The sequence below is a fragment of the Maylandia zebra genome, linkage group LG22 (genome assembly GCF_041146795.1).
Source record: "Maylandia zebra isolate NMK-2024a linkage group LG22, Mzebra_GT3a, whole genome shotgun sequence".
In the NCBI taxonomy this organism is placed as follows: domain Eukaryota; kingdom Metazoa; phylum Chordata; class Actinopteri; order Cichliformes; family Cichlidae; genus Maylandia; species Maylandia zebra.
This window is the reverse complement of record NC_135187.1, coordinates 18,357,884-18,381,273: the sequence shown is the minus strand read 5'-3', so window position 1 is coordinate 18,381,273 and position 23,390 is coordinate 18,357,884. Positions and strand designations below refer to the sequence as shown.

The 23,390-nt window shown below is 42.5% G+C and overlaps 2 protein-coding genes and 1 non-coding gene across 4 annotated transcripts; 1 reads left to right on the top strand and 2 right to left on the bottom strand.

Moving 5' to 3' along the window:
- The first annotated feature begins 2,868 nt into the window (after positions 1-2,868).
- On the top strand, positions 2,869-16,042 carry fam83hb (family with sequence similarity 83 member Hb). 2 transcript variants are annotated; one of them, XM_012918292.4, is made up of 8 exons: positions 2,871-3,263; positions 8,897-9,088; positions 9,170-9,496; positions 10,365-10,529; positions 10,665-10,789; positions 10,873-11,430; positions 11,564-13,898; positions 14,376-16,042. In XM_012918292.4, the coding sequence occupies exons 2-8, from the start codon at positions 8,966-8,968 to the stop codon at positions 14,394-14,396; spliced, it is 3,654 nt and encodes a 1,217-aa protein (XP_012773746.2). In that variant the 5' UTR covers positions 2,871-3,263; positions 8,897-8,965; the 3' UTR covers positions 14,397-16,042. The 2 variants fall into 2 exon arrangements, with proteins under 2 accessions (XP_004548172.2, XP_012773746.2); XM_004548115.5 differs by having other exon boundaries at positions 2,869-3,263; positions 11,564-16,042.
- si:ch211-199g17.9 (synaptonemal complex central element protein 1) lies at positions 15,936-22,511 on the bottom strand. The gene is made up of 9 exons (XM_004548113.2): positions 22,365-22,511; positions 21,719-21,901; positions 17,875-17,949; positions 17,753-17,800; positions 17,586-17,640; positions 17,018-17,107; positions 16,871-16,934; positions 16,714-16,780; positions 15,936-16,603 (listed from the first exon to the last, which is right to left on the bottom strand). The coding sequence occupies exons 1-9, from the start codon at positions 22,378-22,380 to the stop codon at positions 16,503-16,505; spliced, it is 699 nt and encodes a 232-aa protein (XP_004548170.1). The 5' UTR covers positions 22,381-22,511; the 3' UTR covers positions 15,936-16,502.
- LOC111501676 (U8 small nucleolar RNA) lies at positions 18,070-18,202 on the bottom strand. The gene has a single exon (XR_002721613.1). It is a non-coding gene; the product is annotated as a U8 small nucleolar RNA (small nucleolar RNA).
- Positions 22,512-23,390: the final 879 nt, after the last annotated feature.

Below are 23,390 nucleotides of genomic sequence, written 5' to 3'. Positions count from 1 at the left end.
TGCACAAACGACTTTGTTACAGTGGACTCTTATAGAAATGAGAACTCTGGAAGTCTGCTGAGTCAGCACTGGTGTTTTGCCATGGAGAAAAACAGCACACTGACTCATTTACAAGGATTCAGACAGGAACACGTTCTCCAAAGAAACCACTTTTTCCTTTAAAGCAGCCAATGTAGCATTTGCAGAAGACAAACTTCTCCCTAACTGCCCATTTGGTGTATTTTTGTGAAATGAGGAATCCCCGATTTAAGGGGATGCTGTGGTTTTAGCAGTTACAGTAAAATGCATTAAAGGTAGCGAGGAAAGATCTTAAACACGGCAGCATAACATCTGATCGTGACAAAGCAAATGAAGCTGTACACAGCAGAATTGTCTTTACTTGAAAAATGCTTCACATTTAATATAAGTTAAAAGCACTTTACTTAATTTTATATATTAAAAAAAACATCCATCCATTTTGTCTCCCTATCACTGCTATCACGGGGTGAGAGGTGGGGTACACTCTGAACATGTCTTCAATCTGTTGAGAGACAACTATCACACCTACAGCCAGTTATAGTCGCCACTTAACCTAATATGCACACTTGAGAAAGCCGGAGTACCTGGAGAGAACCCACACAGACACGGAGAGAACATGCAAACTCCACACACATCTCAGCCATCTGGTGGATTCATGCCCAGGACCTTTTTGCTGTGAGGCAACCAATGCCACACCACCCTAAGCACGGCCGATCTCGTATTATCTTGGAAGCTAAGCACCATCGGCGTAACTTTGTGTTGAACATTGGGTGGGTCAAGATCTCTGTCTAAATAAATAAATAAATCTGGGTAAATTCCCAGATGATTAAACATGCAGCTATTTTGCTTTTAATACCTGAAATGAGTAAAGAAAATCAACAGCCTATTTATGCAAGATAATTCCATCCATCCATCTTCATCCGCTTTATCCGGGGCTGGGTCGCTGGGGCAACAGCCTAAGCAGAGAAGCCCAGACCTCCCTCTCCCCAGCCACCTCCTCCAGCTTATCCGGGGGAGCCAAGAGATATAATCTCTCCAGCGTGTCCTGGGTCTGCCCCGGGGCCCGGAGTGGGACATGCCAGGAACACCAACCCCAGGAGGCGCCCAGGAGCATCCTTGTCTGAACCACCTCAGCTGGCTCCTTTAGATGTGGAGGAGCAGCGGTTCTACTCTGAGCCCCTCCTGGATGCCCGAACTTCTCACCCTATCTCTAAGGGAGAGGCCAGCCACCCTTCGGAGGAAGCTCATTTCCACCGCTTGTATCCGCGATCTTAGCTGTTGACTAAGCAGACCTGGGTGGTTTTGAATTTTTGTTTTTTTTCTCTTTCTTTTTCCTTTCTCTCTGACATTTTCTCAGGTGAAGTTGCGGGTCTAGTTCTGGTCTCTCTGCCTGAGGCTGGTGTCTGTCAGTGTTAGGCTCCCTCCGTTTGTGTCATCTGGCTCAAGAATCAACTTACCTGCAATCTGGTAACAACTCAAGTTGTTGTGGTTCACGTTCGTACCTCCAAATGTCTGTGACCCACTCTCAGGATGTCTGCCCACTTCACAGTCTCAAGAAATGAGTTGATCTGGTTCTATTTACACATCATCCTGCTTTATTCACCTCCTGGACAGCCAATTAACTCTCATTTTCTCCCCTGACAGAGCTCAGTGATCCCATTTGCATTGAAGCCGTTCTTCTTTCCCAGCTACAGTCCTTCATCTGCTCAGTTTCTTTGCAATAAAGTTTACTTAATCAAAAGCCACTGCTTGTTGAGTCTGCTCTTTTACATTATGACTCCAGCAGAATGAAGCTTGGGGAGGGGCAGCCATCTGTCGCACCGTTTGGGAGTGAGGGGAGGGAGACAGGACAAAGACACATTGTGGAAGAGAGCCAGAGTGAAAAGAGGTGAGTGAAGGAGACTCAGTGCATTATGGGAATCCCCCAGCAGCCTAGGCCTATTGCAGCATAAGTAAGAGAGGATTCAAGGTCACCTGATGTAGCCCTAACTATAAACTTTATCAAAAGTCAAGTTTTAGGTCTAATCTTAAAAGCAGAGAGGGTGTCTGTCTCTTGAATCCAAACTGGGAGCTGGTTCCACAGACAAGGGGCCTGAAAGCTGAAGGCTCTGCCTCCCATTCTACTTTTAAATACCACAAGTAAGCCACCGAGTTAGAGCGGAGTCCTTCACAGTGGTGATATGGCACTATCAGGTCTTTAAGATATGATGGAAAGAAGATTAAACAGGTGGTGATCTCATCTCTGTCATAGTCCTCTGATGTAGTACACGTTGCAATTACAGGTTCACTGGTTTTATTACCATTTAAACAGCAACAACCTGCAGTATGAAGTATATCTCTCCTCTGTAAAATTTAAAGACTAGACAACTGAAACATTGATTAAAATACTACTAATTACAGATTTGAGGTAAAATATTAACACTGATTCTTTGCACTTCTTTGGTGTATGTGCAAAAAGCATAGATAACTACATTCAGGGACATAATTTCTTTTTTAAAGGTTAGTGAGTTTAAGGTTGTAGTTTAAATTAAATAAAGTCTTGCTTGTGTTTATAATGTAGCACTAAAATCCCTGATATGATGCATTTTATTGATGGAGAGTTTCAAATCGGTTGTTTTACTGACAAAACATTTCGCAGTGCAAACAACACGAGAGCAAGCAAAAAGGAGCAAACATCGGACAAACATGTCAAAGAGTCAAGTGCAAGGATGAATAAAGCATTCATTGTACGGACCGCCAGTTGGGCCAAACTCCTGCACGGGCACGGAAAAAGTTTGCGAGTTTGGAGAAACTTCCTCTTTTGCTTGAATCTTTTGCAGCCATGACATAAAAGCTACTTTTGAAACGTGCCCGGGGGAGAGAACTTCCAATAGTCTTCCACTCCCAGCGATCAACTGGTCTGGGAGGAGTCTCACCGGTGGGAAAGCCCTGCCTCGCAGGAGTCGCCCCGACGCTTCCGTCTCCGTTTATTGTGACAGCGGCTGCTGCAGGGTCACACACCGCCGGGACGACACTGAACCCGGGCCTGGAGTCCGCGCAGAGTCCGCTCTGTTTGCCGATCGGCGGTGGAGGGTGCACGCAGCTGGAGACGGGGGGGAGGTTTGGGTGGAGTTTTTTTTTCCGATCCGAGGAATGTGACGCGCGGACGGGAAGCAGACTCGCATCAACGGTTTCACCGGGAGGAGATAAAGCCGTCGGTGCACAGAGAAAAAGAGAGGAGGCGAGTTCAGCAGCAAAGTGAGGAGGTACGAAGTTAAAACGAGGGCAAGCTGAGGGACAAAAGAGCCATTGTCTCGTCCTGCTCTGTTGTGATCTGTCCAGTTTTATATTAACCTCTAACTTATTATCTCCTGTCTTCAAAAAGCGTCCTATTTATCTTCTCCCCTGTCCATAAGCGTGAAATGTGGACTCTGCGGATTAATAAAAAGTGAAATGCAGCCTACTTTCCTCATTTCCTCATAAGCCGCTGGAGGTTTACACAGAATTAAGTCATCCAGGTAGCTGCAGTGCAACAGCGATGTTATTACAGCCCGCGTACACAGAGGGCTCAGTGCTGGGAGGCTGGACGAGACAAACTGTGCTGCTCTTTTTCCAGCCCTGTGAAGACTTTCATAAAAGACCAGAAAAAAAGCACGCTTACAACCTGTTTAGTGCTTTGTCTGCGTGGCTCTGTAGGAACTACAGCTAATAAATAATGCTTGAGAGGGCAGGGACACTTTTACAAGTGTGCCTAATGCACTGGTTGCACAACAGCATGCACGCACTGCCAGTCACTGTCATTAAAACCAACTTGAAATCCTTCCAGTAACACAAAGGCATTAGCCTGTAACCGTAAAAACTTGTTTGTCGAAGAAAGAAACAAACACTTCAGGGAGAATAAAGGTTTTAACCTAAAAAAAGAAGCAAAATTAAATGTGATGCAAGAACAACTCACTTTATGTTCAAACTATTTAGTCCAAACATTCAGAGTGCATCTCTCTTTCACACCTACTCCCTACCTAAGGCTTTGGTTTAAGGGTTTTTTACTGTGTCTTTATTACAGGCACTTTGGCACTTTTGTTTTGACTTGAGTGTGTATTGATTTTAAACTTCACCATCGCATGCTTTTTCCCTCGCTTCGTTCAAAGTGAGTCACTGTTCAGAAATAGCACGACATGTGGTTATAATTTGAAGAGTAGTGGGAATGTTAGTGCCATTTTCCCCCTGCGCTGGGTCTGTGCATGTGCATGTGTGCTTCCCATTATAGGTTTAATCTTGTCACACACTGGCCTTAAGGCCAAGGCTGTGTGCCATTCATTAATTTGTTTGCACTGCTGTGTGTGGTATAGAAAACGGGGGTCTGGTTACAGAGGTGTTGTTATGTATGCGTGAGGTTTAGTGTGTATGAAGTGGAAATATTTTGATGCCATCGCTGCTGGGTTTTCCATACAGAATGACTGCAGGCCTTTAAGGCGGTTGGAAAGATGGCGGGGATCTCAGTGGACCAGTTTTTCTAGCAGTACTGCTGCATTAAAACCCCAGCTACACACACAACACAAAGGGGAGGATGCAAGCTGCCGTGTGTTCTCACATACTGTATGAATTCATTTAAGCTGTCTTTTGTGCAGCGTTCAACAGCCACGCTGAGGTGTGATGATATACAGGGAGACAACCAGCGCCGTGTGTGTGTGCACATATCTACATCTCTGTAGGTTCATCTGACAAAAAAATGTCACTGAAAGGTTCTGACGGGAGCATCTGGAGATTACTGGCTCATCTCTCCAAACCTGTTTTTAAGTATTGTTTTCTCAACCTGGGTTCACACACCGAATTATCACACAGCACGAACCGGCCAATGGTATGCCGGATCAATTGGAGTGTTTGTTTAGTGAGGTGTGTTCGGATGCGAACGAGAGAAAACAGAAAGAGGCGGCGAGGATGTAGTTTGTGTTTTTTTTCTTGATAGTTTGTGTCCTCGGGCTCGCTTCTAACGCGTCTCATGATTCACATGTCAGGACAGATGTAATTTACACTCCCTCTGCTCTTCACCTTCCAGTTTCTCTCCTTCTTTTCAGCATTTGCGCAGGAATGCTGAGAATGGGCCGTTTGTACGCTTCGTGAGCAGACGCTGTGCACGTCTGAATATTTGGTTTATCGGCTCAGAGACGCCGAAGTCTTGCTGCTGCCTTCATGTCCCGTCTGCCAGGGTTTAGTGTTTCAGACCGGCCTTTGTTTATATGGTACATTTAGGGCAGCCTCGTCCTCCTGTGGGCCTCTGAAAGCTTCACAACAAAGGTAGTAAAGACAGGGATCCTGATCATCATGAGACACTTTCTGCAGTTTGATGCTTGCTGCAGTTGCTATAACAGCAAACAAAGCAGCAGTATTTGTTTGAATATCCTACCAGTAGGCCAGGTGAGGCGGGGAAAGTCTGTCATGCTTCTGACATTGTGTTATTCATCTGTTGCCCCACTCTACGGTGACACAGTGATGACGAGGATGCAAAGGAAACCCCCATCCCCCTCTACCCGCCTTGGCTCTTTTTAATGCCACCATGCTTCTGAATTAACCAATTAGGTCATTTCCTCCCCAGGCTGCCTTCCTTCAAGCTGCTGTCAATGCTTTTGATAATCACTTGATTACAAAAACAGTAACACTACCAAAAATACTTCTTGTTAGTTATTTTTGCTACATTTCTTTCTCAAACGTGACAGTGAACTTATTGCTTGTTCCTACAGATTAGGTTTGTTCAGCTTGCACTCTATAAAACAACTTTCCATTCACGAGGGAATTAACTCTGACTTTTGGACTGTTGTGTTGCTACATGTGAGTTTTTCTCTTATTTTGCGTCTGTCATCGGTTATGCACTTCATTTGCAGCTTCAGTGCAGTACACCTATGTACACAATGGGCACCGTGGTGCTGCAAATGACTTAGATACAAAGAGCAAAACTAGGCAAATCAAATGACTTGGAATTCAGGGGCAAAATAATTCCATGCAACAAGCATGTGTGCCCCGGCATTCCTCCCTGACCACCGTGGAGCATGGAAAGCCAACGGCTTGCCACAAAGCCCTAATTTCAATGGCTCCACATGAATAGGGAAACAGGATGTCAGCCATTTTGTCAGCAGATGAATCACCATCTCGGCAGTCTGTTGCAAGTTATCCCCAGGCCACGCCAACCAGGCTACTCGATGACTCACCAGGTCGCTGAGTAAACCGGGTTGTCCCACTGATTGTGGGTTAGGACTTTCAGCCCTTAGCTATCACCGTCATTAATCTCTCAAGTGTGCTTGGAAGTTTGCAGAGAACATGTCAAACACACACTTGTAAAGCAGGTACAGCCTCACTAAATACTTACCCACCCTACCTGTCAGACCCCGGGTTACACACACGCCCTAATTTGCTCAGACTGTAGGTGTATCCACTTCCTCTTTCGACCACATGCTACATAAGAAAATAAGCCACGTATGTTTCCTAACATTGCCAGCTTACTTTAAATACTTAAGCAGCGTGGTGGTTGTTCACTCTTTTCTCCACCAGAATGCAAACCCTCCAGCATGCAGCTGTCAGGACCACATCAAACATCGCTCAGTGGGTGCTCTGGTTGGCTCAGTGATGGTTCATAATATGCAAGTGTGCTGTGGGTTGGAATCAAGCCTGGGATTTTCATTGTTTCTTTATCTAATGCCAAAAAAACCCCCTCAAAAGCCAAATTAGGTTTTTAGTAAAGTATCTACTTTACCTTTCGAAAGCAGGTACATGGATGTACAAAAGTGGCCAACTAAACACTCCACTGTTTTATTTGGACATCATTTACAATCAGCAGTAATAGATGAAAAGTTAATGGGTTTGTTTGTTTGCTGGACGACACTGTGGTCGAGTGGCTGTCTCATTATTAGCTATTTACCAACATACAAGTATCATTAATTACAACAGCTGACAAGTGAAAAGTAAAGAAGAGATGGGAGAGACCATCAACCACAGTGTGAGTGTTGATGTTGCGTAGTTGGTCCATTCTCTTACCTCCCTGTTGGGAGCTCGTGTTTGGAGCTCCACAAGCAACCAGCTGATCCAAGCAGAGTTGGACGGAGCATAAACGACTATGACAATGAAACAAGATTATTTTTAAATTGCACACACACACACCCTTAATGGTGAGTTTTGACATCTTGGTATATATTAATAAGGATGGTTTGATGACCTATAGTTCGGTAGCGGCCACCATGACTAACTAATGCAAATCCAGTTATTTGTTTTATAAGCAGGCCTGAAATATGACAGAAACCACTCCGCTCAGACTTCAAAGAGCTTTAAGGGTTCAACGGCTTTTCTTAGTAAGCTGTCGTGTGTTAAAGAGTTTAACTGACAAATATCAGTATTGGTTGGGCTCCAGTTAGCATTGTTGACTCACTGCAAGAAGTTTCCTGGTTTCAGTCCCGTGGGGACCTTTCTGTGTGTAATTTATGTTTTCCCTGTGCTTTTGGTAGGTTTCCTCCAGGAACTACAGCTTCCTCCAACAGTTCAAACACATCTATGTGATTCTAAACTGCTTGTGTGCAGGATGTCAGGCAGAAAACGTGCCGTAAGAAAGGATGGTTTGCTTGATGAGATTAGAAAAGTGCTATATATTACATTTTACAGCTCAAATTATGTGAACATTTATGTTGGTTTTCGGTGCTTCTTTAGCCGATGTGGTTTAGCTGTTTTTAGCCTCTCACCAGCTGCTTTTCCTAACCGTGTTTTATCTGATGACTGTATTCATCCGCGTATGAAACTAGAAGGCCACACAGAGAAATAACACTGAGGCTAAACCTTTGTTTTATCTTGTTTTTTTTTAGAAAGAGCTCGAGATCACCATCACGTCATTTTCACATTTTTGAAAGCTTCATGAGATTGTTTGTGTGTTTGTGTAGGTGTGTTACCCTTGCTGATAGATGAACAATCAAACCTGCGTCTTAGTCACGCCAAAGTCACCTCTTAAAGTTTGGCATGTGAATCAAAAATGTCACTATCTGGTTCTCGTTGAAACAGGCGTATATTCACACAGTGTTATGTAACAGCGGACCTGTGACTTCTTTAAGTCATGCCCATCTAAATAAGTTTGGTTGCCATGACCGGCAGATTTTTCAGGATAAGGTCTAAGCAGCAACATGAATTATGACGCACCAGCGTGGCAAGTTTACTGTGATATGAAAGAACCTGTCTCTACAACTCCTCACGCCTCTCCCACCTCTCCTCTTGCTCTCTTTAATCTCGTCTCCTCCCTTTGCTTTTTCTGTATCCAGCTGTTCCACTTTGTTCTCACCTTTATATACAGTCTTTCAATAAGCCGCACTGAAGGTTGATTAATCGCTGGTATTATTAGAGTGAAGTCTTTTCATTTAATTCAATTAATCATACTTGAGAAATATGATACTTTTACCTGTTCTACGTTTAAGTTGAAGGAGTTGCTCTCTCATAGCACCATTCTTTTATGCATGCTTTCTTCAGTATTACTCATTACTACCTGCAATCCCACACAATGTCAAAAAGTATTGTTAGTTTCATAAAAGTATTCTAATTGTGTAGGCAAGCAATAAATATCTGTTACAGTTGTTAACATTGAGACAAATTTGCCTGTTAAACTGTTACTTGCTGCTAAGCCGCCGTTGACTCAGCGACAATAGTTGCTTTGTGTGCGTGGTTAAAGGTAACGTCTGTTTGTGTGTCCAGACACAAAGGTCTTTTCCTCTCAACACCCAAGGGGATATTTTGTTGAATCATAAGTATTGTGTCTCATGGATGGGGGAGTGGTGTGATATTTACAGTATGTGCAAATAGAGTACAAAACCAGCTGTGATGACGTTAATTATTAATTATTGTGGGACCTCATTTTATATTTTCCTTTTCCTTGCAGGTTTAAATTCCTCCTTCCTCACCTTTTCTTACTCCTGAGCCTTAAACTTTGACCTGACCCCCTCCAACCATGCCGCACCGGTCTCAGAGTTCATCAATAGGCGATAACCCTCTCGACCCAAATTACCTTCCTCCGCACTACCGTGAGGAGTATCGTCTAGCCATTGATGCTCTGATAGAAAATGACACTCAGGTAAGCGTTGCTCTAATGCATGAAAACACATACACACAGCTTTTACGATCTCCTAAACTTTTCTGTCTCTTTGCACACCAGGGCTACTATGAATTCCTCCAGAATGCAGATATGGCCGGTTTTCTGGCACAGCCAGAAATTGAACACATCAAGTTGACAATCCAGGGGCCTAGCCAGCCCACCGGCGTCCCGGAGCTGACGTACCACGAGGGAGGCGTCGAGGACGATGGGTCTTCGGACACCTACTGGCCAGTTCAGTCGGACCTGGCTGCCCCGGGGCTGGATCTGGGCTGGCCGCAGCACAGTTTCGTTGATCCCACAGAGGTCACAACTCTAGTCAACCCCTCTGATCCTGACATGCCGAGCATAAAGGAGCAGGCGAGGAGACTCATCAAGAACGCACGCCAAGTAAGCAGAAGAGGATAAGAATGTGTTAAAACATGCAGGAGTGGTTTTGTTTCACCTTACAGTAGAAAGAAAAATCAACCAAAAAATTCAGTGTTTATAAATTCATATATTTAAGGTGCCGACTCAGAACATGGCACATATCCAGTTTCACAGATAAAACACGAGGAGCTTTTATTTATTTATAGGTAATACTGCAGTACAAGTCTTATTACATCAGAGTGTTATTACCTTAGAAGATAGCGAGAAGAAGCGAGATAGAGAGCTGCCAGGGACATGGTGTGAGCGACGGTTATGTTATCTCGCTGCTGAGTTCATCTCACTTTTTATGCTCTCTGCCAAGTCTGCCACCACGCCCTTTCAGAAACATTTGTAACTGGCTTGCCTTTAGCTAAATAAAATACCTGATTAATGGAAGCGAGAATGCCAAATCCAGTGAGCAGTCAAACCTGTTGGTGTGGTGGGTTGTGTGTGTAACTGTCCTCCATTTCTTGCCCATGTGTTTATGGAATACATGTCTGTATCCTGCCAAAACTCAGAGTTAACTGTCAACAAGCACACAGAGGACACTCAACAACACCCTCTTACTGCATTTTATTCATAAATCTTATATAAGCCTTTTTTAATTCGTTAGTGTCATATCTGTTGCTTCCACTGGTCTGTGCTGAGTTCTTGTGGCTGATCTTCCCACCATGCTTTCCACATGTGGGTGTGAAAGGGAAAAGAGGTCCCAGGATAGCCGAATATAAATATTAATTACTACAGATCAAAATACCAGACTTCCTTTTGACTACAGTTGTCCTGACTGAACTGAAATAGACTTTTGTTGATGAAAAAGAAAAACTTTTTTGTGTGTTTGCTCCTGCTCCAGGTTATCGCTGTGGTGATGGACATGTTCACAGATATTGACATCTTCAGTGACCTCTTGGACGCAGCAGGACGACACGTTCCTGTTTATATTTTACTGGATCAGCTGGAGGCTCATCACTTTGTCTCTATGGTCCTCAACTGCAAAGTCAACCTGGAGTTTATTCCGGTCAGTTTGAATTTTATGATATTATCTGAAAACAACATTAAAAAGAAAAAGGCGCTAACAGCTGGGTCTTGTTATGTATTTGCTTATAATTATCAGATATGCATGTGTAACAGAGTTGAAATTCTGATTTTATAGATGATACGTGTCCGGACTGTGGCGGGAATACCTTATTACACCCGGACAGGGAAATCATTTAAGGGGCAGGTGAAAGATCGTTTCCTATTGGCTGACTGCAGAGCTGTACTCAGTGGGAACTACAGGTGACTAATTTAATAGTATTAATAACATCAGCACTCAGTTATTCTTTAAATAATCTTTGCCTCTACTGTTCTTTATGTTATAGTTTCATGTGGTCCTATGAGAAGATCCACCGCTGCATCGCCCACCTCTTCCTTGGGGAGCTTGTTGCCACCTTCGATGAAGAGTTTCGCATTCTGTACGCTCAGTCAGAGCCTCTGGTTATTGACCCAAACAATACAGCGCTTACTGTCTCTGATCCCAGCAGCACCGGCAACTATTTAGGCAGCCAGTTTGGATTAAAGAGGTCCCAGTCTTTGCGTAACACAGTAGGTTACCGAAGGCAGCCTGAGATTCCCCCTGCCTTCCCCTATGGTGACACTGATCGTAACCCCGTGCTTCCTTTCCGGAGAAATGACGCGTTTCGTCAAACCCTGGAGCCCGGGACAGGAATTACTATTGGAAAGTATTCACAGCAGCAGTTTCGTCTTCAGCAGTCATTCCTGGAACAGGGGCGGTCCATCGTGTCCAGGCAGATGGAGATGAGCGCCAGTGCCTTCAAGAGGCACAGCTATGCAGAAGGAACCCAGGAAACATACGCGTCTTCAAGACAGTTTATGCAGCAAAGAGTCATGAACAATCTGGACGAGACAGACTTCCACAGGTAGGAAAACCTTTAAAACCTCCTGCTGTGATCAGAATAATGCAGAATTATCACATGGACCATAAACATAAAATGTATGGTTTATTATTAAGTTATTAAACAATAAACAATATGTGCTGCACTTTCGTTACAGAGAACAGATTCAAAGCAGCCATTTTTACAGTGAAGGGCCCGGGCCAGGTTCTGGCCACGGACACTTCGACAGACTTCGAGGCCGTCCTCCGCACCTCTCCATTGACCAGTATTCAGACTCAAGTTATCGCTCAGACCAGGAGCCTCCACCTGGGCAGTATGGCAGAGACTACTTTTCATCTGAGGACCTGAGAGGACCCGAGGGCCACAACGCCCCTCCGTTAGCTGGGAGGTATGGGGGAGGATCCTCCCATAAGAGGCCAACCATAGGACAGGCGTATGCTTGTCAGAGCTCACCAACACACCCCCACCCACCTGAGAAGAAAAACTTTAACAAACAATTTGATCAAGAGCATGAGGAGGACTCAAGTGCAAAGCAAGGCCTGAGAAGCTGGAGAATCCACTCCTATCTAAATACTTATGAGGACACTGGAGAAGAAGGCCTGGCTCAGCCTATGGGTCCTGATGCTTTTGATGAACCTTCTCAAGCTGTGCAACCAACTGAAACTGAAAGTTCAGCTCCACGCTATGGAATAAAAGAGCCACCAAATGTTCCTCCCAAGCCCAGACCTGATATCCTGAGGCCACGTTTTGGAAAGCCTAAACTACCTGAGAGCAGCAATAAAGACTCTGGCCTACCAACGTCCAAGGATCTACTTCCTTCCCGCCTTGTACTGGACAGAAAAGAGAGGGAGGAGGAGAAGGAAAGAGAGCCAGAGAGGAGTAAAGCAAGGGAGGGGGGCACAGATGTGGAGGCGAAAGGTGCTCCAGAACTCCTTCTATCCAAACACGAGTCATTCCGGTCGCGTGTTAACCCGCTCCTTCAGCGCAGCTCTCGACTGCGCTCCTCACTTATATTCTCATCTTCTAAAGCAGAGATACACAGTGGTAGCTTAGGTCTAAAACCAGCGACGGAAGAGGATGAGGAGTTGGATTCAGTGCGCACTTCATCCATTGTGGCCCAGATCCTAGAAAAGAGGAGGTCATTAACTCGTGAGCCTTTTGATTGGCGAAGGAAGACCGAGGAGAAGAAGGAGAAAGAAGAAAAACAGGAGAAGCTAGAGGAAAAGGAGATACGGTTAAAAGATGAGATTAAACCTAAAGAGGAACCTAAAGAAACTAATGAAAAAGTAAAGACAACATTTACGCTTGAAAAACCTAAAGTCACAGATTCATCATCTCTGAACATGAATGATCCGGCCAGCCGTTTGCAGTACTTCAAAGACCTAGCTGCCAAGACAAAAGTCTCGAAAACAGAGACAGAGCCATCGCTAAAAGCCTTAGAGCCCGCTGAAAAAAGGCAAGATCTTTCTGATAAACCTCCCAACATTACAACAACTTTGAAGACCCCAGCTGTCACACTCAGTACAGCAGAGCCTGAGCAGACAAAGCCAGACGTCTCAGCAAAACTGGCTGAGATCAATAATCGCAGACCTTCAGTCAGTTCATCAAGGCCACCACTAATCTTTCCCAAGCCTTTTATAAGCTCACAGAAGCCTTCAGAGATAGTGCAGTCTCAGAAAGAGGAGAGTGCATCAGAAGGTCAAAAGAAAGATCTATTCAAGTCTCTAAAGCCTCTGCATTCACCTAAGATCTTCAAGAAGGAGCCGGTGAAACTTAAAGGGATACATCCTCGTCGCATCTCCTGTGGGGAGGAAATTTTGACCACAGATGCTACAGACGCAGAGAAGACTGAAATGAAAAAGAGTCGCTCTCACAGTTCTTCAACTCTGTCACATGAAGACTCTAAGGAAGGGCTGCAAAAGGTTATGGGCTCTACCACGTCCATCAATACCATTGGTGAGGGAAAGGGTGAGGGTAAGACACTCGACTTCCTAAAGAAACAGACTCAGAGGCTAAAGGGATTCCTGGGACCCAAGGACAAAGAAAAGAAAACCTCAGGAGAGGATAGGGGCATGAGCACGGTCATAGAGGTTACTGACAATTCGAGCAAAAAACAGAGCTCATCGTCTAAAGATACAGCGTCTACGACTGCTGATCAATCCACCACCAATCATAAAACATCAACAACCGGAACATCTGTCATGTCCCGATACCAGCCCGCAGGCGGCTCTGTTCTGTACAGCAGCAACTTACGAGACGACACCAAAGTCATTCTGGAGCAAATCTCCGCCAACAGCCAAAAGAACCGCCAGGAGCGGGAGGAGACGGGAGGGAACAAAGATGGAGATGCTGGAGATAAAGGAACGGAGAAACAGAGCTCCTTAAAAAGGAACCGATTTCTGCGACCGCAGGGCAACAACCAGGAGCGGGAGGGACTGCTGAGGAGGATAGAGAGCCTGAGGAAGGAGAAGAAGGTCTACAGCCGTTTTGAGGTAGTCTATCACAGTAAGGGAGATGTTTGCAGCGTAGATGGGAAAGCAATATGAGGAAAAACAACAACACAAAAATATGTTTAGGTGTAAACCACCAAGAGGGGAGGGAAAGGAATCCAAGAGGGAAACCAGGGTTTTAGCTTAAAAATGATATATTTTGAAATGTTTGAAAATAGTGTTTGTTCTCAAAAAGCAGCAGATGAATGTTATAAATTAGCTTCTGAGCAGTGACTGGCTAAATGTGATTATCTTATATGTACAGTAAGAGACTGGCAAAACCACAGTTCATCACTGTTATGGATTTTTATACTACTTTAAAGAGAATCTGCTTTCAGAAAAAATAATTAACAGATTAAGCTGAACAAATGCAAGCGTGATTATGGCGCAAAGAGCACGGTACGTCCTGCTGAAGGCCAGCGAGGAGGAAAGGCAGGAGGTAAAGAGATTTCACTGTTATCCCTGTTGTTCTGTTAACAGATGGGGAATAACCTGGGATAACGAAAGATGGAGGAGCGACCTTTTACACGGAAACTTATTTAATGCAAGACTATCAAAAAACCTCTACTGTCCACGTTTGTGCCAACGACATTGTGAGAGTTCCTCTGGGCCTTAACACTACAGCGTTTTCTGGATTTTTCCACAAGAAGTAATAAAACTTGAAAGGACGACTTATAAAATGGTGAAAACAAACTCAAGTCATTGAGTCTGGAATGTGCCTTTTTGCCAAGACCTTGTTCTATTTTTTTGCCTTATATGGTGACTGAGAGAAACAAGACTCTACTTGGATACTGGCTTAATGGGCCGGTACGTGTCTCAAAAAAAAAGAAAGGTAGCACAGGTTTACCTGTAAATGAGCTTTTGTGAACAGGACTAAAAGACGAAAAGGGAAGTGTTGCATCTGAGAATCAAAAACATATAATGTGCCAGTCACAAAACACGGCACACGTGTAGTACCAGTGTTGTGTGCAGGCCACTTTGTAGATGGAGCTTGCTTGAAACTGAATGGGAGAAAGTGTCTTTGTGGATTCACCATGTGCCAGTGGCCCATTGAGGGTTTTGCCAAGGTTCTGGTGGGGGGTCATTATTAGTAGTAGTATTAGTATTAACCTGGACAAATAACCAAAACATAGGAATAAAAAGACAGCTGATGAAGAGTAAAGGGTAGAGAAGAGTGAGATCAGAGGGTAGAGTCAGTGTGAAAAGTGTGGGAGGAAAAAACTGAATCAGAAGGTGAAAATGTTGGGGGACTACAGTTTGGATGGATGGTAGCGGCTGTGGTGAACGTAACACACTCGACTTCTTTCTAATAAGTCATATACCCCCTTCTCAGGGTTGAAAATAAATAAATAACAATTCCTAGGAGACCTAGACGCTTCCATGGAAAGGGGAGTGGTGTTTATGTGTGTTAGTGTTCGCCTCATGTAGTGTAAATAAATATGCAAGATTTCCAGTTGGCCTGAATCAGAGTAAATAATAAAACAAAAAACTGACCTCCGTTTTCCTTCTTGAAAACCAAGAATTACCTCTACAAGGTATACGAGAAAGAACAGGTATATTACACAGTACTGGAGCAGCGCCACGCTTCCTTACATAACTCATTTAACTCCTGAGAGCTACGCCCTGCACAGGATTCCTAACTCCTTTGTTGGTCGGCACAAACTATTAAACCAAAGACTTACTGGCCTCGTGTTGCCTGATATCTCGACAGGGCATCAAACCACTTACGGTTCACTGTGTTTTTGCTGAGTACGTCAAAAAAGATTAAAGTATATGTTGTATGGCTGTAAAGACACTTCTGGGTGAGGGTGGGGTGACACTTGTTTTCTACACAGGATTATGCTGTAAATGTTTATGTTAAAAAAAAGGGGGATTGTTTATATTTTAAGTGATGAACTAGATTGTGATCGCCCTCACTGCGCTCTGAACGTGCCTTGTGTTTATTTTGGATTATTTGAATTGAAATGTGAGAATGTGGTTTGTCTGTAAAATAGAAAAAAGAAGTAAAAAGAAAAAGCAATTGGCATTAATTCGGGGAAGTCATTGTTGCACAGGTTTAATGTGTTCTTTTTTAAACCTCAGATAGTATTACATTTTGTTTGAAATACTGCAACAAACTCTTGCATTAAATCTCTTTTAAAATTGAACGCGACTGTGTCTCTGTGCAAATGTATGTATGTATGTATTTGTATGTATGTATGTACACAGCAGGTGTGCATGTAAACTGCAGGGAAGGGTTGTGCTACTTTTAGGATTTCAGAGTGATGAAAACAATGTTACAACAATTCAAACAGGCTTTATAGTTTTTAAATATATGAACACAATAAATAACCTAGTATCAAACAGATGACAGTATATAGCATGTCTCTATGTGAAAAACACTAAGAGATCAACCAGAATTTATCCGTACAGCAAATATATTATATGATATGAGAAAAAACATCAGAAATACCCAGAATTCTGTGGTCAGATATCTCAGCTGGATGTCAGGGGTATAAATAATCACTTAGTTTGAACGATTCCGGCTGATAAAGTTGAACTTGGAACTTGGACAAGACAGATGTGTAATCACAGCATATACCTCTGATTCTTTAAATCAGAGCAAATTTACTCCTGAGTCTCTGCAGCTGCTTCCTGAGCCTGCTTCTGGTTCTTCATCTTTTCCAGCTCCTCATCGAGGTTGTGCAGCTGAGTGAGCTTTAGCTTTTCTGTCAAAACACAGAAGAAATTCAGTGACAGTGCTGGAAAGTGAAAACAAACGCTGTATTCACACACATACAACATTTGTGCTGAGAGAAGAGTGTGCGGAGATGCTTACCAGCTGCCAACAGCTGGCTCTTTGTATTCTCAACACTCTTTAATTCATCTGGGAGTCTCTCTGGAGTCTGAGTAAAGTCATAATAATAATATAATAATAAAGTCACATTTGAATCTTCTCACAAGAGTTGTGGAGAGAATTTAGCACAAACACTTACAAAGACATAGTGCAGATTCTTGTGCTGGTCTATCAGTTGATGAAGCTGGTTTTCAAATCTCATCCTGCAGAAACATGAGTTTCTAAATGTGTAACAACAGCCAGAGGTTTTTCACAGAAAACGAGTCTTTGCACTATTAAACAGTACCGCAGTTTTCGGTGTTTAAGCTTGACATCCTGGATTTCATATCTATACTGCTCCAGCAGCTCCTCACTTTTCTTATTCAGTTGTAAATGTCTGAAACACACACACAGATATAAACACAAAATACAATAAAACTTAAAAAGATTAAAACTAATAAAAGATTTTCAAACAATAAATGTAATAAAAAGCAGATTCTAATCTTAAATAAAAAACCATTATATCTCTGACTACCTGTTTACACTGACTGAATGTGGGAAGGTGCATCCTTTTCAGGTATTTAATTGAATAAATGGGCAGATTGTGGGCAATTAAACACAATTGAAAGAAGAAGCAAAAGCTAAGACAGCAGTATCGGGCTGTACAACATTATCTAACTATATAAAGATTCAACCCCAAATAAAATAAAAATAAAATAAAAAAAGTATCCAGGATGCTAAAAAAGACAGATTACTGCCATCTAGTGTTCAACATCAAAAAACACAAATGAAGCCCATTGATGGTTCAGCAAAGAATGCTCCTTATGACTGAGCAGATCCAGTAAATCTCTTCAAACTTTCAGCACGGAGCTCACCTGGCAGCGTCCTGCTCAGACTCTTCACACTGAAACTGCAGCTTATTGCACACCTCTGAAGAAACAGACGAGCAACTATGTTCATCAGTGGGCTCACATTTAATGCCTGTACACTTATAAATGATGAACTATACGTGTACAACTGTTTGCCACTAGCACTTGCATACCTTCCTTTTCTTTGTGGATTGCCTCCAGTTGGAAGACTTTAGTTTGTACTGTGAATCAAGGACAGTATCTCAGTTGCTGGTTTAGTAAAGACTGTGTGAAGATCATTAACTTCGTGTCTTACAGTTTTCCAGCTCCTTCTCCAGTGAGTCACTGACTGACTTTGTCTTCTCAATTTCTTCTTCCAGGGCTCTTTTACCTTAAATTGAGAACAATGCCTTAGACACAGCACAACAACATTACATAACATAGGTTTCCAACAAATAATACAAAGACAGGATAAACTTTGCAAAATATTACAATTACATTTCACAAGTTAATCAGAATGGCTCTTAAGGGGTGTTGCTGTTCCCCAAAAGAGGGAGATACTAATCATATCTCATAGCTCTCCATTCATCATTTTCTGCAACTCCATAAATGGAGTAACAGGTAAGGATATACCTCACTGACGATACCCAACCATAGTTCACAGAGACATTATCAACAACGCATATGCATGTTTTACTCACGGTTTTAAATTTCTGTGTAAATATTTAGCACTTACATTCTGCCTATAGTGCTATAAACAGCACGGATGTTATGTAAATTTGTAAAGAAATTGAGCTATATTCTATAATATTTCTGTTAAAGTAAACAGGGAGCGCGTGTTCATTAGCATATCGCTATATACTGCGCTCTCATTGGTGCGCATAAATAACGTTTCTATCCCTCCGTAAAAAAGTTGTTAACGTGTTTTTCACGTTGTACGCGTGTCTCATCACTTGAGAAAACATGAAAATGTCACAAATTCGCATGCTATCGCGATTTTTGTCTAATATAAGGAAAATTATACGGGGCTTGCTACCGGAAGCGGAACTTGTGACTACCTCCCATTTGGATAGAGACACATTATGAGCTGACAGACGGACTGGTTTGTACTAAACACATGTACTTAGTTACATGCTTAGTGCTCCTACAGATCAAGTGAATAAGCTCATTATTCGACAGATAAAAATGACGCCAACGGCGGATTTATTAGTTATCTACAGGCCTTTGTATAACGACACGCATGCGCGTCGCTATCGCAGGTCAACACAAGACGGAAAGACACGACAACGAGTTCGTTTGCTTTACACGAATCCTTCGATTAAGCCAAATTTACTGCAAACACAGCAAAACCAGGCCCACAAGGCTTCCGATAAAACCCAGAGTCGTTTATCATTTTTATTATTATTATTATTAGTAGTAGTAGTATCATCATTATTATTATAGGCGAAACATTGTTCGTCTCCCCAAAACTCGTCTGAAAAAACCGGGGAGAAAAGGATCACCGGCAGATGTCGCTATTGAGTCTGAACAGTCTTACCGTAAACGTTATATATCTGCCGTCCTGTTACAGTTTTTGCCCACTGCTTGAACACATTTTGCAAAACTCCGCTCTCTGTGCCAAAACTGTACACACAAGTACACATGACACATGACACAACACAAATATACCATTCACATCTGTGCCAAATTGAAACTCTACTCCCAAAACCTAAACTCTGCTGTCAAAACCTGACATTCCTTTGTCAAAATGTAACTCTGTTGACAAAATGACACATACTTGCATCATATGCAAACACTGACAGATCAGGGGGAACACACTAGTCTTCTTTATATAAAACACTGCAGTCCTTGATTTCCATTGTTTATTCAGAAGGCACATTTACAGGAGACACATTTTCAAACAACCAAAAACGCAAATAGACCTACTCAATATTGTACATTGCAGTACCATGAATTCAGATAAAGCAAAAAAAACAACAACAACACAATAATACTGCAATAGAAAAAACACTATACTGTAAACACAAAAAACCATGACAATTGTGCATAAGTGGGCTCATGGATCCCGCCGTCTGTTGGGGTCTGGCCACAGGACCTCATCAACATCGCAAGCAATGTCCTCTCCCGCTAGGCACCGGGGAAAATATCCTCTTGCATGTCGAAACCATCCATGGATTGCTGTCACCTGAATGTCGCCGCAGGCCTGTTCCATTGCCTGCAGAAGAGGCATGCGGGCATGTGGTTGGCGGTCATATACTCGCCATCTCCAAGCCGAAAAAAATTCCTCTATAGGGTTCAAAAATGGTGAGTAAGGGGGCAAGTATACCACTTCAAATTGATTGTGGTTGGAGAACCAGGCCTGGACCAGAGCAGCCCGATGGAAACTGACATTATCCCATATCACCACAAACCTGGGCTGATCTGGTCTGTTCTGTACAACTATATCATGGAGAGCATCTAGAAATGTGAGTATGTGTTGGCTATTGTATGGACCTAGTATTGCATGATGGTGCAGAAGCCCTCGAAGGCATATGGCGGCACATAATGTGATGTTTCCCCCGCGCTGCCCTGGGACGTGCACAATTGCCCTTTGGCCAATTACATTACGACCCCGTCGTCTTGTTTTGCTCAGGTCGAATCCAGCTTCATCAATGAAAATGTATTCATGAGGCTGTGCAGCTCCATCCATGGCCAAGATTCTCTGAAAAAAAGGGGAACATATCACTGTACTACAGTGCTACACATTCAGCACCCTCACCCCATCACACAGGTACCTGTGTAGCTCTCAGAATAGATCCATGTGGTACTGATATGGTACATATTCAGCTGCTACTGGACTTCACCAATACTCTATTGTAAATGTAAGGGACAGTTACACGTACCCGTACATATTCAGCTCGAAGTCCTTTGACCCTGTCACTGTTCCTCTCGAATGGGACTCTGTAGAGCTGCTTCATGGTGATGCTGTGTTTACCCAAGATGCGTCTGATGGTGGTGATGCTCACATGGTCTATGTTGCTGAACACTCGCCTGTCTGCAAGTATTTTCCGTCGTAGCTGGTGGAGACGGATGGCATTGTCTGCCCTCACTAGGGCAGACAATTTACCCTTTTTAATTTTTCATATTTATTTCCTATCTTATTCATAGCCTTTCCTTTTTTGTTTTCTTTAGGTCACGAGCAGTTGTCCAAGCATTTCACTACATATCGTACTGTGTATGACTGTGTACGTGACAAATAAAATTTGAATTTGAAATTTGAATTTGATATTGTCATCGGTTTGCTTATTTTTCTTACAGTACTTTACTGTATGCACTGTGTCATCCACTGTACAACACTGTACTTCAATATAAGGAATCAGCCACTTTGGCTGCAAAAGGAGCATTAGCACCCCGTACACTTGATATGGTAATGTGATATACTGTAGAACAGTGTTATAAAACCATCTGAGTAGAGCAGAAGGTATGGAGGTGAAGACATACCTGTTTTCTAGTCGGAATGTTCGTATTACAGATGCCACTGTGAAGCGGCTTAGATGTGGGTGGACTCTCTGCCCAGCTTCCCTCATAGTCAGGCCATGGTTGATGACATGGTCCACCAAAGTTGCTCTTATTTCATCAGAAATATGGGTCCGTGCATGGCCTCTTCGGCCTCCTCCTCCTCTTCCTCCTCTACCTCTTCCTCTTCCTCTTGCTCTCCCTCCATCCATGCTTGCAAAGTTCTTGAAATGGCTACGCTGAGGGCTTTTTGTAGTTGGCTAATTGGTGTTCGGTTTTGCAAGTAAGTGCCTTCAGGTGTGTATTTGAGTGGTTGCAATTACCCGATGTGTTTTGTATTTTGGATACATGTGTTTTCCGGATGGCACCCTGAAATTTCATTTTGTGAGCGAAGTGTCTTATGTATGAAATGGAGTGTAGCATGCAGGACCATGTGTGTTGCATAAAGGAGTAGGTGTGTTGCATAATTGGAACTGGGGTGCAAAGCAGCGCTTTTGTTTAAGGTAGGGGTACATGTGTTTGAGGTATGGTAACAAAAGCTTCAACTTGTGTTACTTTAGTCTAGGCATGGGTTCATGGTGTTCAAGCAACGGGCAAAAACTGTAAGTAATACATTTAGCAGCTATTCAAAAAACATCTGATAGAACAGATCAATCATACATTACCCTGTTTAAGCCTCCCGAGTTTTCCGATCAGCTGTTCAACCTTTGGCTCGTGCATTTGTCCACCTGAAGCGCACGGAACCGTATCAGGCTCGAGGTTTTGAAGTTTATCAGTGTGCAGTGAAACGTCAGCTGGTTTACCTCCTCTCAGCGGTTTCACATTAATCATGTTCTCGATGCTGAACCCTGTCACGTAATAAAGTGAAACGTTAGAGTCATGTAAACTTGTAATAACTTTACCTTTCTATAATATTCTTACTTACTCTGGTTATAATCTGGTAATAAGTACAAAATAAATAAATAGTTACTTTTATAAATCATCTTTAACCTGAGGTTAAATTTAAGCAGGTAAGGTTTTCTGGCTAGCTTGAACACCTGCCCGATAGGTAGCCAAGTGGAAACGCTAGCTTAGTTTTTTTGCTAACCTAAATAAAGACTTATTTAGGCTAATATGAGAGGCTTTAATGTTTAAATTAAGATGATGGTAGAATATTTCACAAAGAGGTTATACTTAAGGGGTAAAATACTGAACATTTACTTTAAAACCTTTGGCAAATATGAAACCAACGGTTGTTTAGCTTTTTTTTTTCCAGGTTATTTTTTAGATCAGTGTAAATTTCTCTCTCCAGCTTAATGTACATCGCTTTACCTTCGAAATCACTCATCTCTATCCTGACACCACCTTGTTTTCTTTAACTGACCACAAGAGCAATTGACAGCTTAACTGACGCGCGAAGTTTCTCCTCCTTGCTCCGCTCTCATAGGTGGGGCGGCAGCACGAGCCGCAGTACTGACGGGCGCGTGCACAGCACTGCATGATATTTAGCCCTTTTGCTTATTTATAGCGTAAAACAACTTAATATTACAATAAATAAATCATAGCTGAAAAACAGGGTGGTATGTGCTTTACCTGGTAATTACAGTTTCACTATAAATGTTTTTAATTAGCATAAAGCAGGAGCAAGACATGTTCGTGTCCGAGTGCATAATTCATGTTTAAAATAATGTATTCAATTATGACTGTTGGAATTTTTTCAATACCCCCCCCAATGCAACTGTGTAAATAAACTGACCAAGAAGACCATTAAAAGGGTGATTATAATATGTTATCATTATTATGTACATAATACACTTATTTTTAAATTTTTTTTTTATTATTTTAATTTTTGCTGAAATACTAAAAAAATGTCCTGAAATGTGATGTTTCTAGGATGTCAGGGTAGCACAAAGGTTTTTATTCATCAATTTTTTGAGTGAAGTTAACCAGAGCAATATGGAAGCTCCTTTCCACCACTGAAAAATGGATTTGATAAATTCACTGACTAAACGAAAGGGTAAAAAAAAAAAAGAAAAAACAGAAAGAAAAAAAAGAAAGACCATTTCAGTAAAATTTGATTACTCAAAAATGTTTTCATTTTCTCACCATTTCCAGTACTAAGGCTCAGCTCTAATTTGTAAAGACTTTGTGATACCAACACTGAAATTTTAATATAACAAAATGTTTTTACTTCCAAAAGGCAAATCAAATTTGGTGTTTATATTTTCCTCCCTTTAGTGGCAGAACCAGTCTTCCACAGAGCCAACCTACTGCACTGGCTGTGCTTTGTTTTTTTTATTTAAAACAGAAGTGTTATTAATAAGGCCCAGAATTTTGTATTTCCTTTACGTGATCATT

What these genes read in the sequence shown, in the direction of transcription:
- fam83hb (XM_004548115.5), top strand. Translation starts at nt 8,966, where the DNA reads ATGCCGCACCGGTCTCAGAGTTCATCAATAGGCGATAACCCTCTCGAC. An exon ending in TCATCAAGAACGCACGCCAA is followed by an intron (nt 9,497 to 10,364) that starts GTAAGCAGAAGA and finishes CTCCTGCTCCAG; the next exon opens with GTTATCGCTGTGGTGATGGA. An exon ending in GACGAGACAGACTTCCACAG is followed by an intron (nt 11,431 to 11,563) that starts GTAGGAAAACCT and finishes CTTTCGTTACAG; the next exon opens with AGAACAGATTCAAAGCAGCC.
- si:ch211-199g17.9 (XM_004548113.2), bottom strand. An exon ending in TCTGAGCAGGACGCTGCCAG is followed by an intron (nt 17,108 to 17,585) that starts GTGAGCTCCGTG and finishes TGTGTGTTTCAG; the next exon opens with ACATTTACAACTGAATAAGA. An exon ending in AGAATCTGCACTATGTCTTT is followed by an intron (nt 16,781 to 16,870) that starts GTAAGTGTTTGT and finishes GACTTTACTCAG; the next exon opens with ACTCCAGAGAGACTCCCAGA.